The sequence below is a fragment of the Numida meleagris genome, chromosome 25, assembly GCF_002078875.1.
Source record: "Numida meleagris isolate 19003 breed g44 Domestic line chromosome 25, NumMel1.0, whole genome shotgun sequence".
Classification (NCBI taxonomy): Eukaryota; Metazoa; Chordata; class Aves; order Galliformes; family Numididae; genus Numida; species Numida meleagris.
The window spans coordinates 3,776,662-3,791,068 of NC_034433.1; the positions used below are offsets into that span (position 1 = coordinate 3,776,662).

Consider the following 14,407-nt stretch of genomic DNA (forward strand, 5'->3'; position numbering starts at 1 on the left):
AAACAGCGTTACTTACAGTAAAGGGTGTATCAGTAATTGTACTACTGGATTCCAGGGAAGAGGATGCCTCCTCATGTTATCTCAGGGTCAAGCACAGCAGCTAGAGCTGAGCCCTTCCTTCCGCAGAGGGAATCCTCATTCAGGAATGCCCCGTGGGCACAGGAACCAGCACCCAGGGCACAGCAACCAGCTCAGCCTCCATACCCACGCTACCCCCTTAGCACCAGGTGAGGCCCAGCTCCACTGGAACCATCTGTGCCTACAGAACAGGGACCACAGCGCAGCTCATCACGGTTAGTTTATTGCAACAGGAACCAGTTATGGTAACTACAATAGACACAGCACTTAACGACAAATACAATTACTTGGTTTTCCAGTATTACAAGCTCAGTACAATAAAGTCCTTTTGTACAAAAATACTGTTGGCTTTATAAAGTTACTCTATAGTATGAAATACCCTGGCCTTTTTTTTTCCTGTGAGATTTGGAGCTGGCTGACAACGATGGAGAACTGCAGCAGCCAGGAGAGGTGCAGGGCAGAGCAGCCAGCACCCTGAGCAAGGCCACCACAGGCACTAAGCACCCCATGGTGCTGATGGGGCAGCTGGGTTCCCTCCTCCTGGCAGCACAGGGCCTGCAGACATCCACAGCAGCACAGACAGCACCAGAGGCTGCAGCAGGGCTTGGGGCAGGAGCCCCTCCATCACAGCCCTGCCCACAGAGCAGACAAGGAAGTGGCCCCCACTGGGCAATAAAGAGGAACCTTAGGGCTTTCATAGACATCCTGCTAAAAAGAGAGGAAAGCTGTCTCTAAAAACAGAGTGCATAGAAACACTTGGTTGTTGTCATCTCGCAGACAAAGAGATTGAAAGAGGCACAAAACACACACTTCATCCCTTGCTGGAGCCACAGCAGCTTCCAGCCCAAGCAGGGCACACACATTACTAGCAGCAGCTCTGTGCAGCTGGAGAAGCAGGTAGGAACTCAGTTTCTCCCCAAGGCTGTGTTTTCTCAACATGCAAAGTCTGCAAGCGAAGCCGTAAGACACGTACACAGGCATGCACACACATGCACTCTTACACAGCCCATGTCGGGCACTGTGTCAGCCTTGGCCAGGCCCATGGGAAAAGACACTGTCTCCTGCAGGCAGGAGTTTCAGGCCAAGGAGCTTCTTGCTGCAGGAAGAGATCTGCATACAGAGGCTCAGCCATCCTCAAAGGGAAGCACCAAGTTTCTTTGCTGCCTCTTCTCTCGCACAACACAAGGACCTGCTACGGAACTGCTCTGCACCATACCTGACTGGTCAGCCTACTGCTTTAACCCCACTCGTCTCCCCAGAACCAGCCTGAAATACACATCTCCTCTGGCACATTTCTGGAACATGCTGTCAGCGTGAAAGAAAAGTTAAACATTAGAGGGATAATTGTAAAAAAAGAAGTTTATTTGAAAAAAATACTCAGCCTCTCACAAGATTTCTGATCAATGTGTACTATAACTTGAGAGCCATTAACCTGCTCCACGTACATTGAGATATTTTCCAACACTAAAAAATAAAAAATAAATACTTACAAATTCTTTCCTCCCCCTTTACATGTCCTAGATGAGAGCGGTAAGGCAACCATCACCTTAAGATCTAAGTTGAACAGAAGCAAGTAAAAGAGGTTTTTCTAAGAGATAAAAGAGGAAAAGCAGAATGCCTGTCTCAAGGATGCATCTACAACAGTCTGGTCCATCTGGCCCCTTCAGTCTGCAAAGCACTAAGCATCCAAACCCACTTGTCATGGCTGGATAGGACGTTGGGCTGGTGTCTCCCAGGTGGAAGCTTGTCCTGGACCTGCTGTGGATTGGCCAAGGGACTGCCACCTGCCCCAGGCCCCGCTGTGGTGCCAGCTGAGCTCCACTCATACACATTACATATTGCATCTTGTTACACTGAGAAGAGTCTCTGCCTCAGCAGTGCCAGGTTCCCCACCCGTGGGTGCAGACGCCAGCAGCCAGGTCGTGCCTTGCTGGGGGGGGGACTGATGCACCCCAGAGGGTCTGCTCCAGAGTGAGCGACCGCACAGAAGATGCTGCCTGACACGAACTGCGGCCGTCCTTCTCCAACCTGGTCATCCCGTGAGAACAAAACTACAAAACGAAGGATTTTTAAGAACTACAGTAGCTAAAGGTTTTCAAAACATGCCTGAAGGCCACCTAACAGAACCAGGAGGCATCCGGCATGGAAGCTGAAGACCCACTGCCCCCATGCCCAGAGCCTGCAGTAAGAAGCGTGTGAAGCAGGATCCATCTGGGGCTCAGCCCTGACATCTATCGTGCTCCAACAAACCCAGTATCCCACTTTGTATGGCTTTTAACAACAGAACTCCCCAAGATACACACGTACGCACACACATCATACCCCGAGCAGAACACAGAGCTAAAGCACGGCTTAGAGTAGAGTTAAGGCTCATTCAGATTCAGCTAGATTTGAAGACTGTAAGGCACATATTAGTACAATCAAGTTACTGTTAAAAAGCCAGAATATAAAAAGTCATCCCTTCCCCCACCCCACCCCAAACATGCGAGGATACTGCGCATGTAGCTCTGTTACCTTTGTTGAACACAGATGGAAAGACAGTTCAGAGCCTGGTTAAAAATGAACACCTGGTTTAAACACTTCTCACAGCCGCTCAACACGAGCAGAGCATTTCCCCAGACACCGCTTCAGGACAGCGGCGCTTCCCCCGACACACTGGGATTAAAACCAGTCCCTCACATGTGGCTTTCTTCCTCTTTGACACCGTCTTCTGTGCTCTTCTGAGGCAAGGTAGCCACGTCGTTGTTTGCTTCTTTCTGTTTCTCAGCTTCATCGATGTTGGTCTCCTCCTCTTTCCCTTCGTTCTTCGTCTTCTCCTCCGCCGCCTTCTGCTCCTTGGCCACCAGGCGGTAGTTGATGCCCATCCCGATGAAGAGGTAGATCCCAGAGATGACGAGGATGACCCCACAGGCCCAGTACGTGTACTTGTAGTCACCATACATGTCGTTGAGCTTACCTGATGGGACAGAGAGGGGACAGTTTAGCAAGACCACCTCCAGTGCTGCCTGGGAACTGCTCCAGGTTTAGGAAGCGTTCCCAAGAGCAGTCCAAGCCCACTCCTTTTGCTTTAGGCCTATTCCTTCTGGGCCCTGCTCCCCCAGCTTGTGGCAGGGCTCAGCCCACCTCTGATGTCAGAGCAGGTCCAGGGCTGCTGCTCACCCTCCCTCACCTCCACCCAGGCACAGAGCCTCACGGGAGTGGGGAGCATCACCCACAGGTGGGACCCATAGCCCCACAGCAAGGCCAGACCAGGAGAGGCAGCACAGAGGCACCCTACCGAGCAGGGGAGGTCCCAGAAGCACAGGGCAGCACTCCACAATGGTCACAAGGCCGACGGCACTGGAGAACCTCTGCGCTCCCACCAGGTCCATCAGGGTTTCAAACAGCACCGAGCTAAGCCAGCCGAAGGCAAAGCCAAAGAAACCAGCATAAATGCAGAACCCAGCGTAGGTGGTGGACATAGGGGCCAAAAGGTGGCACACTCCATTGTAAATCACAGAGATGGCAAAGAAATACTGGACTCTCGGCCGGATCCACTTGGTGTTTGCCACCAGTCCCATGGAAGGTCTGGCTACCATGTCTACAAAGGCCAGGATGGACAGCAAGAAGGCTGCAGACTCGTTGGCAATCTTCTTGCTCTTTGCGTAATTGCTGAGGAAGACCAAGGGAGTGAACAGCCCGAAGAACATGATCACATTGCCTGAGAGATAGAGCAGGAAGCCTCTGTGCGTGAAGAGGGACAGGTCCAAGAACTTGTTGATCGTCTGGAAAAGTGTGCTCTTCTCTTTCTTTGACTTGCCACCAATGAGGTCTGTGCTTGTATCACCATCGCCTTTTTTCACCGCTTTCCCAGCTTCCTGCAATACCTCTTTAGTGGGCTCCTTTTTGAGCTGGTCTGGCTTGGGACCAATCGGCCGCATGAGGGACCCAGCAACACAGCAGTTCAGCAGGAGACCACCGAGGATGAGGAAGCTTCCTCGCCAGCCAAATATGCCAAAGAAGAGCTGGTTCACAGGTGCCAAGGTCGACAGGAACACAGGGCTGCCCGCCATAGCCAGTCCATTCGCCAGGGGACGCTTCTTGAAGAAATACTTGCCAATCATGGTTAAGGCAGGGTTCAGGTTAAATGCAAGTCCAAGGCCTGAAGAGGAGAAATGAAGGATTCAGAGTTCTACATCCCTACAAGCAAGCAGGGATGACAGAGGGGCTGAGTAAGAGGAGCAAGAGATCAGGGCTTCAGCTCTTTGTGTTCAATGGTACCACTTCAGCTGTATTAACTTTCAGCCTGTATGAGCAATACTCACACCTCAACATCCACTGCGGAGGTAATTGGGAGGACAAGCTGCGTGCACGAGTTAGGAGAGCTGAAAAGAGAGAACTGCCATGACCCATGACAGACTTTACATTTACTAGCGTGGCACAACCCTAACCTGAGACAGGAATAATGGGAGGCTTTCTATTTTAAGTAGGCGAATGAGTGCCTGTGCACTTACATTCCTTCTGCATTGCATCACCGGGGCCATCCTCTTACTAGATGACGCAAGGGAATTGGGACTTACGCAAATTCATAGTAGGTATTTCCTAAGAATTACTAGACAGAAGTTGCTCCTCTGAGAAAGGCTTCTCAGTTGCAATCCCATTAGAGCACAGATGCACTTACCCCCTACGACCCCCACGCAGAAGTAGAGCTCCTCCACGGTGTTGCAGAAAGAGGCTGCAATCAAACCGCAGCCTGAGAGGCACCCACCCACGATCATGATGGGCCGGCTGCCGTACTTGTTCACCAGGATGCTGCTGATGGGACCTGGAGTCACAGGAGACATGCCCACAGATGAGTTACCTTTGCACGAGACCAGGCAGACAGGCACGCAGGAAGCCTGCTGCCATAGGCTTCATTTCTGCACAGTGCCATTTCACCCAGCAAGGGAACTGGGACAAGGGGGAAGGACAGAAGGACCAAAGACAGCTGGAGATAAGAGTGACATCTGGTTAAAGCACACGCTGAAATCCCGATTGGAAAAGCAAGACTCTAGCAAGTGCCAGCGACTGCAGCCCTGCAGAGCCCCAGAAGCTGTTTACAGCTGCTGAAAGCCACAACTTCCCAGGGCAAGCAGCCTTCCATGGGCTACGCAGGAACCTGCCAGGCCTCCAGCTGCCCAGCAGCTTCCCAGGGACCAGGGCAAAAGCCCTGACTGGTGCTCTGCAGCCACCACGGCCCAGGGGCTGGGCATAGCATTACACAGTGACAGCTTGCTTCCAACATGAGGTTTCTGATGGAGGACAAGGCCATGAAGCCTTGATGGGTGCTGGGCAAAGTGCACCAAAGGCTCGCAGAAGGGAAGACCCCTGCACTGTGCCAGGGAGATTGAGGCAACGTTTTCACCGCTACCCCCTGAGGCAGGAGCAGCCCAATTGCTCCGCACACCGCCTTTTAAGTGCTTCATTATCAAGAGCTTTAACCCAAAGCAAACAGTGATTAGATACTGCAAAGCATGCTCTACAGATACTAAAATGTATTTAAATAAACTGAATGAACATCCATTGAATATTAACAGACCTAGTTTTACCATTAACAGATAGCAAGGTTGTCAACATGTTATTCATGGGTCCTCAGACACTACTTGACCTTTCTGCCTAGTTTAAACAAAGCCTGGTGAACATTTGGGAAGCCCAGCTGCTACTGTAGTAGCTCCACTGGAGGAGGATGCACTCCACCAGGCCAGTGGGATGCATCTGCCTGGGTGAAGGTGACAGCAAGTTGTGCAAAAAACAGTGAGCTGTTGGATCTGATGCACAGTTCAGGATGAGCAGCTGGCAGCATCAGCACAGGGCACAGGACAAGGGAGTCTTCAGGATTAGAGGCAAATGTTACCACAAGTCCAAGGAGCACCAGGCATCACAAGTTCTGGGGGCACGCAGAGGGACTATTCTCAGTGCACTAGGATAAGGAATGGCCCAGATCAAGCCTCATTAAGGCAGCTACACTGTTTACAAGCTTGTTATAACATTGGAGCAGAGAGATGTGCCCGCTGCCTCGCTTGCTAAGCAAGGACAAAGCAGAGCCTGTTCCCCAAAAGGAAAAGCCTCATGCTCAGCCAGGCCACTAACATCAGCTCCTTTTGATGCTGAAATGCAAATAAGACCGGGCACCTTGCCAGCTGGGGATGGCAGCAGCACAAGCTCTGATTCGCCTCTGAAGCACACACAACAGCAGGGTCCCAATAAGAACTTCTTTCAGCCAGGCTACCCGGTGCAAAACTGCATGTGCAGGCTGGCACAAGGCACCAGGGCTTAGGGACAGGAGATGCAAGGACTGGAAACACATCACCCCAGCAGAGCACAGTCTGCCTGCTACTTGCTGGTGTAAAAGAAAGCATAAAATGCACAGCCTGGGGATTAAGAGACTCCAAGCAGTTTCTGAAGCACAGAAGAGGGGAGCTGTTTCACTTTAAGTAGCTGGCTTTATTCTGCTCCTGTTTCTGCTCTTCCAGTGCATGCTGCCATCTCCAAACAGCACAAGCTGTCTAAGGCACTGCTCAGCAGCAATGGGGAAGAGCAGACTACATCCGTTCCCAGTGTGCTCTAGAACACATTTCAGCAGTCAGACCTGACCAGAAAAGGGAACAGATTCTGGTAGGCAGTCAGGGCTTGCTGGATTCAAAAATTAGTGTCCTGAACCAGGAAAAGACCCTATAAGAGGGCTTCTGTGCTCAGCACAGCTACTCTCCCCAGCCTTTCAGCATGCGCTGAGGGCAGACAGACCCTCAGCCACACACTGTTACAAGAACAAGGGCAGAATTACACAAGTTGTAATTCCCCGGAAAGAATTTACCTACAGCTTTGCTGAGGAGGACAGATTAACCCAGCTTTGGCATTCTGGGCATTGAAAAGAACTTTGAGCAATCTACTTCAAGCAAGCTTGTGAAGGAAATTTTGCTCTCATGTAATGAGAGAATTCCAACTTTTAGCAACGTTTTGACTGTTGTCATTACAGCAAGATGCAATTAATGAGACCCAGCATTCCATACTCCAATGCAAGAGCACATGCATTGCTGTCCTCAGTTCTCTTACCTCCTGCATACATAACGGCCAGCATGATGGAGGAGATCCATGAGACTTTGCTGCTAGATGCATTGAAGATGACCTCAATCTCTTTGAAGAACACAGTGATGGATTTGGGGAAGGCATAGGAAAATCCAATGGAGATGAAGGCTCCGATGACCACAGCCCATCCCCAGCCTCCTTCAGGAGGAGTGTATCCCACAGGGCCTCCAATGGCCGGTGGCATCTTGAATGAGGCTGGCGATGAATCGGTTGGGGCTCAAAGATCTGCAAAGGACAAAGATACGTCTCAGCTGAGTGCAGACTGCTGTATCCTTGTTCCCCTGCTACGCAGGGCCCCATCCACAAGGTCAGCACAACATCCAGCAACCCCTAGTGCTGCCAAGGAAGCTGGCAGCAACACCAGCACCCCAGCTCCCTGCAGGAATGCTGCTCCCAGTGGGGAGAACCCAGGTTTGCAGGCAGGCCTTGGAAGGTTATCTGAAATCACATGCTCAGATCACTGGTGGCCTTTAAAAGCATTGGCAAGCAGGTATTTATAAGGTACGTATTTAAGAGATGATATCCTATTATAAGCTGAAAAGGGAAAGCAGCGATCTTGCCAAGAGCAGCTGGGCACAGTGACAAAAAGAAGGCATGCACATGGCTGTTCTGACTGCAGCACCAGGCTGGGCCCCACTAGGTCCCACAACGCAGCACCCATCAGGCTGGGGCCTGGGACCCCCAGCACAGCCCCAGTGCACTGCAGAAACAACCCAGCGTGCTAGGAATGGGGCGACTGGCATCGCAAGCACCGAACTGCTTGCAGTTTTTCCATGAATGCTGCTCTTGGCAGAACCCAACTAATCTGGGCTGGAAACCTCAAAACCTGCTCTCATTTGACGAGCAGCATCCCAGCAGATCCACACGCACCTCTCTCATCCATCACCCACAGAACGTCAGGAAGATGTCAGTGCTTTGGCCAGCAGCCAGCGCTTCCATGCAGGCAGGTGAGGGGCAGGTGGGCTGGGGCTCCTGCAGCCAACGGGCAGGCAGGGAAATCTGGGAAACCCTGCAACAGGGAATCACTAAGGAGGGAAAGGACTACTGAAGTCCTCTTGAGCAACTACCCCACACTGCAGAGGGCTGCCCACAGCAGGGCAGCACCCCCAGGTAATTAAATGCACACCCAGCAGAGAAAACTGCGTGCACAAACCACGACTCTGTTTCTGCAGAGAAAAGGCAGGCGTCAAGACAGCACACCCGTTAGTCCTGCAGACCCCGAAGGTCACAGACTGCAGCTAAACTTAGCTGTGAGCAACAACAGTGGGATGCTGCCAGGGCTCTGTCCTTCCCGAGGGCAGGGAGGAGGAGGTGCTCCAGTCCTCCCAGGACACCCCCACAGCCACTCCACAACCCAGCACTGCTAAACCCCTCCTCTGACACCAGAAAGGCCGCAGGATTTCATGAGAGCACCCAGGTGTAAGAAGCAGTCGCCTCGAAAAGTTCAGAACCAGAAGGGATTAGAAAACAAACAGGGAAATCTCATCTGTATCTGCTGAAGCACGGGATCCTTCTCAAGGAGGCAGGGCGGGGGACGGGCGGCCCAGCACAAGGGAACACAGCTGGGACATGGCTGCTCACGCACCCCCAGCACTACAGCTCCTGTACTCACTGCACAGCTGGCACACACCTTGCAGCTGTGGTTATTTGAAAAACAAGGCTGCTTCAGACAGCAGAGAGCAGCACAATCCATCCCACAGAGGAAACACTACCACATCAGCTGCTCGCATATGCATTTCACCGTATGCAAAACAACAGGAACTGCCACAACCCCTGAAACTCCTGCGTGCCCCTGCAGATTTCACGATGCCTTCAGCGCTGGGTTCCTGCTCAGCACGATGCCCGCTGCAGGCAGCGCAGCCCAGAAGGGCAAAGCATGGAGCAGGAGCACTGCAGGGCTCCCCCAGCCCTGCTCACACCAAGCCTCACGAGCACAGAGGGGACACAGAGCTCCTTCAGCACAGAGCCTAAACCCTCTTGTACAATCTTCTGCTCTGCTGGCTCAGGTTTTGAGCTGAAGACATAATCGAGCACAAGGCATTTCTTCAGAGCTCCTGTAAGTGACACCACAATGCAGGGACAGCTTCAGATGGAGCAGCACACTAACTGGCACAGAGGTGCGATGCACCCTATTTATAGCACGCATCCGCTTGGGCTCGCTGCGATTACCATCGCATCCACAGCCGCTTGCATGCCAGCATCTACCTGGCGCGCTCCCCCGTGCTCTTGGCAGCTGGCTCCTTCCCACTGGTGCCCGGATCGCTTTCACCTCACAGCAGAGGCCAGGCCCCAGGTGGCCCTGCAGCTCCACCTGCCAAGCAGCAGCCCTGGGCCAGCGGGCAGGAGGAGGCAGCCAGCCCCGCACCAGAGGGAGCCCAGCACCCGAGGCTGCTCTAAGCCTTTAAGACTGGTTTAGCCTGACCCAGGCATGGATCTTTTTGGCTGGAAGGGTATTTTGCCCACACTCCGGCCAGCGCAGCACATGACAGTCATGAGCACATGGGCTCCTCCAGACACAGGAATCCCTCACAGCATGCTCTTCTGAGCAACCCCCATCAGCTCAACTTGCCGTGGGCACTGGCTGATCTCCAGCAGGGACAGCACAGCCGAGCCCTGTGCAGCTCACCCCAAGCAGCCACCATGCACTCTGCTCTCTGGCTGTGGAGGCAAACCACCCATGAGTTATGCACTGCTGGAAAGCTGATAGGAATACTGGGGTTTTGCACCACCTCCAGGCACACTACTCAGCCTCCAGCTCGCTCTTGGGTTGTGAGTCATACTGAGCTCTCACAGCACCCAGTGAGCTTTAAGGCATCACCTAACTACTCCAATTTGCCCAAAATGGCAAAAAAAAAAAACCTACTGCATTTTGGTAACAAAAAAGAACCAGCTCCTAGTCAATACAAACTACTTGACAGCACAAATAAAGGCCATTGGTAGTAACAGCCATAAAGCAGAAAGCTGAGGGTATTGCTGAGGTGTTGGGGGAACACAGGTTTAGTTCTACCATCACTCCCAAGCAGCTCAGCTGTGCCAAAAATCACCATGGCTGGGCTCATGCCTCTTCCTGTGGCTGCTCAGGTGGCATCCTTCCATAAAAGACTTCTGAAGAGCGAGACAACCTCTCTTGCCGTGCCAACGCATAGTCAAAAAGCCTTGGACTGAAGCTGGAGACCATTAAGCAAGATCCCCAAAGTTTGATGCCAGAGGGTTTACAGGAGCTCTGCATGTCACAGCATTTTTTCCCTGACTCATTACAAATCCTCATTAAGGAAGACCAGTTTTAGAATACTTCTCCTTCTATCAAAGGAAGGTTTCAAATGGAAAAGAAAAAGCACACGCAAGGCAGCCAGTCCAAAGAGAATCTTCCCTCCCCTCTGCAAAAAAAAATATAAAGTAAACGAACAGTTATGACATTTACAGTTCTGTTTTGGAAGAGCAGCAACATGTAAGATGTGTTTGGAAATCGTATTCACAGCTGCCAGGCAGCCAGCTACAGTTCACCCTATTAGGAAACAAAGCAACCATACTTGCAGTAATTAAGACTGATGAGACCAAGTAATGACTGCAAGTATCACATCTGCTAGCCTGTAAATTCCTGACAAACCTGCAGGAACAGGTAGCCTACAGCAAGCCCTCATCCTGCATAGCAATGGCAAGAGCAGAAGTTGAGGCTTTTTATGCCATCCAGGCTGTATTGAATGGAAACAGATCCTGGGGAAGACCACAATACTCTCCCTCTCCCAGGTCCTACACGCTGCTACTGTGGTCTCTTCTTTGAAGGTGCCTGGATCAGGAAGATTTTAAAGACTTCTACTTACATAACCCAGCAAATCGCTGTGCTTTTTAAAGCCCCAGATTGGCAGGATTCCGGAGGAGAGAGACAGAGGCTCACATTTATAAGGCACTGCAAATACTGCAAAATATTTCTGGGGCAATCCCTTTTCAAAGGTAACCTCACAGCACTCTTTTTCAGGGCAGAAGAGGCTTCTCCCTGTGGGCAGCACCCTGGCCCTGCAGATCCCTGCCTGTCCCCTCACACCCATCCCTCCCACTCAGGATCTTACTGCACCAAGCACACGCTCCCTATCACACTCACTGTCTCAGGTGCTTTTAAAGCCTTTCCCCCAGTGGCAGGGCTCACTGAGCTGCCATGGGCAGACAGGATGCAGGGCAGAACCCAAGCACCCTTCAGAGTTCCCTGGCCTGAGCTGAAGGCTCATGCTTATTGCTGGGGAGATGGAGCTGCTAACAACTGTGAACTGGGGAGAGTAAATTACACTTCACAGTTTCGAATCAGGACATTTGCTGGCCAGAGGAAAGATCAAATAGAGATTGTTACAAACTTATGAGACACCGCTTCCACTGGTTTTAAGCACATTTACAGAATTAAGCGTGGGGGTGTGATTCCAGTGAGTGCCCCAGCCAGGGTTTTAACCTGGCTGTGCATGGCATACGTGACGACCCAGCATTTGCAGGGACTCTGCACCAACACAATACTCAATTGAGGTCCTGCTCAGCTGAAGCGTTTGTTCCCAGGGTGATGCGAGGTCAGTAGCGTGTAAAGTTTGCCCAAGGACAGCAGCCCACGCAGATGAGCTCAAGGTTCCTTCACCAGCCACAGCACAGCCTGCTCAGCACCCCTCCTCTGCCCAAGGATGGCCAGCAGGGCCCCAAACATGCTGCAGTCTGCCGGCCTGGCAAGCAGACAACCAGACGCCAGAAGGCATGGCTTCGTGCTCCTCAGCAAAGGTGCCAGTGGTGGCTGCCTTCACCTTTTGCTCAGCACTGGATCCCACAGCAGTGCAAGCCCCAGCCTGCAGTGCAGGATCAGAGGTGCACAGCAGCCCACTCACCAGCACCAAGCGGGCGAGCACTCACCTCAGCAGGGCTGCGGGGCTCTGCTTGAGCATCAGCCACTACAAACAGCGGCCGAGGACAGAGCATGTAGGGATCTGAAGATAATCTCCCACAGTGGGAAGCTCGTGGGCTGCAAGGAGGTTGCACCGCTGCACACTGACCCCAGCCAGGCAGCTCCTCGCTGCCCGCAGCCATCAGCACTGCCCTCCTGACTGGAGGGAGCTGATGCAACAGGACACCGAGATTGTTTGCCAGAAGCACTAAGCAGGGCAGGAAGGAAAAACAAAACAAGAAAGCAGGTACCAATTTCTCCCATCAAAACAGGTCAATTACAAGCACCCATTCCAGGCTGTCTCCAGGTATTACCACCAGTGATCTCAGCCTGTCTGAGCAAGGACCAGGAGCCTTACTAGTATGAGAAAGCATGAAGCAAGCTTAAGCAAGCAACCAGAAGGATCAAGGGGAAAAAAACCCTGGCTGATTTTTTTCACATTACAATTACCATGAATCAAGCAGAGCTCTTCCAGACCCTCTGATCCACAGCTCTAGGGTGGTGGCCATAAAGCACTGTGGCACAGCTCCCACTGGGCTCTCCCAATACAGCACAGCCCTCAGCCCACCTGCAGCCATCCAACCCCATCCCAGGAGGGCTGTGGCTCTCAGCATCCCCTCATGCAGGTTTCAGTCTCACACCACCATGCCCCAGGTGCAGACCACACTTCGACAGGAGCAGAGATGTTTCACTCCACACAGCAACCTCAGCACTGCAGCACTCAGGAATGCCTCAAAGACAATCTGTGCCTTGCCAAGAAATTCTCAGAATGAGAAAAATGTGGTACCAAGTAGCACCGGCATTCTTTCATGAGACATCGATACGCACAGCCAAGGACGCAGCCACTCCAGGTTTCACTGTGTGGGGCTGCAGAACCTCAGAGCCACACAGCTGTTTCGGTCAAAACAACCGCCCCTCTCTTCCCTCAGGGCAGCAGCCAGTCGCCTTTGTTCTCAGCCACATCCATCTCATCCCTTTTTAAAGCCTCCCAAGCAGCAGGCACAGAGGAGGCAGCTGCAGCTATGTGGACAGAGATTACCTGACACCACCTGCGGGACTGTGGTTTTGGGAACCGACTACAGCCCCACACGAACTTTCTTTGGCTGCAGCACCATTACACAGCAGCAGCTTGAAGGGAGCATTTCAAAATGAGTCATTCAGACAATAATGGCAAGAGGCTCCTGCTTTCTTAATCAGAAAGGTTGCTATTATAGGCTTATTCCACAGAAGGAAATGGGAGAAGTCATAAAACTACAACATTAACACTAAAGCGCTTAGACACAACTTGCCTCCCTTAGGCTACGTGCAACTTTTCAACTCTTCATGAAGGATCTATGGAATGGAATCACGCAAGCCTCCGGCCCTGTACAAGTCTGAGTATTTTCCACCTTAGCTGCCAGATAAATCAAGGCAAGTGTGAGAGCAGAGTGTGACTGAGAGCAGATACACCACTGGCACCTTTTGATTAGGAACCACCTCCTGGTGGGCAAAGAGGGGGTGATGGTCTCACACCTCTGCCTGGAAGGCCAGGACAGGATATGGCCACAGCTGTGACACCGCAGGGAAGCTTGCAGCATGCTGACAGCACACCTGTGTGTAGCTGGAAGATCCAACACACAGGGACTAGCTGAAGATGGAGAAATCTCCTCTGAGGCCAGCACATGGGGCCTGAGGGGGGGAGGGGGGGGTCCTGAGCCCCAGCAGCACTGAGGGCAGTGGCACTTCTCATCCTTGCTCTTCTCTAGGGCCAGAAAAGCCTGAGAGCAGAGGCACCCAGGAGGCAGCCCACACCAAATTACCTCACTTAGCATGAGAAAGGGATGCCTGTGCACCACAGAACAGCTTCAGGCACACAGAAGAGCAAGAAAACAAACACCATTACACTTTAGGTGCCTTGTGATGGAACTAAAAGGTTCCTGACACAGGAAGAAAACAAGCCCAAGAACACCCAGTAAACCCAGCGCAGGCCGCAACTATGGGGCAGGTGGGAGCCCCTCAGACACTGTGCCCATTCCCAGTGCAGTTACAGGACTGTGAGCACCACAGCCTTTCCTGATGTGCTGCCCACCACCTGGCCCTGCGCGCCTCACCCTGAGATGAGTGAATGCTCCAGAGGCCACAAAAGGCCCCTCCCGGACCGATACAACCCCACAGCCCCCAGTATGTGCTGGGGGCAGACAGCGATGCAGAAGCCACAGGATGTAGGCGCATTCCTACACTCTGGTGAGGGCTGCCATGTTGCCCCAGACAGCAGCAGCAGGCCGCGGTGGTCCTAATGACCCACTCAGGATATCACCCAGCCCGGCCTGCTGC

The 14,407-nt window shown here is 52.4% G+C and overlaps 1 protein-coding gene across 1 annotated transcript in view; it reads right to left on the reverse strand.

The window, feature by feature from the left end:
- The window catches only part of SLC16A1 (solute carrier family 16 member 1), a 15,497-nt gene continuing 1,371 nt past the window's right edge, over positions 282-14,407 (reverse strand). The window contains exons 2-5 of the mRNA XM_021377325.1: positions 7,150-7,407; positions 4,739-4,882; positions 3,356-4,219; positions 282-3,034 (exon numbers count right to left, since the gene is read on the reverse strand). Coding sequence (XP_021233000.1) covers positions 2,754-3,034; positions 3,356-4,219; positions 4,739-4,882; positions 7,150-7,366 — 1,506 coding nt within the window. The 5' untranslated portion in view covers positions 7,367-7,407 and the 3' untranslated portion in view covers positions 282-2,753. The remainder of the gene's footprint in view (positions 3,035-3,355; positions 4,220-4,738; positions 4,883-7,149; positions 7,408-14,407) is intronic.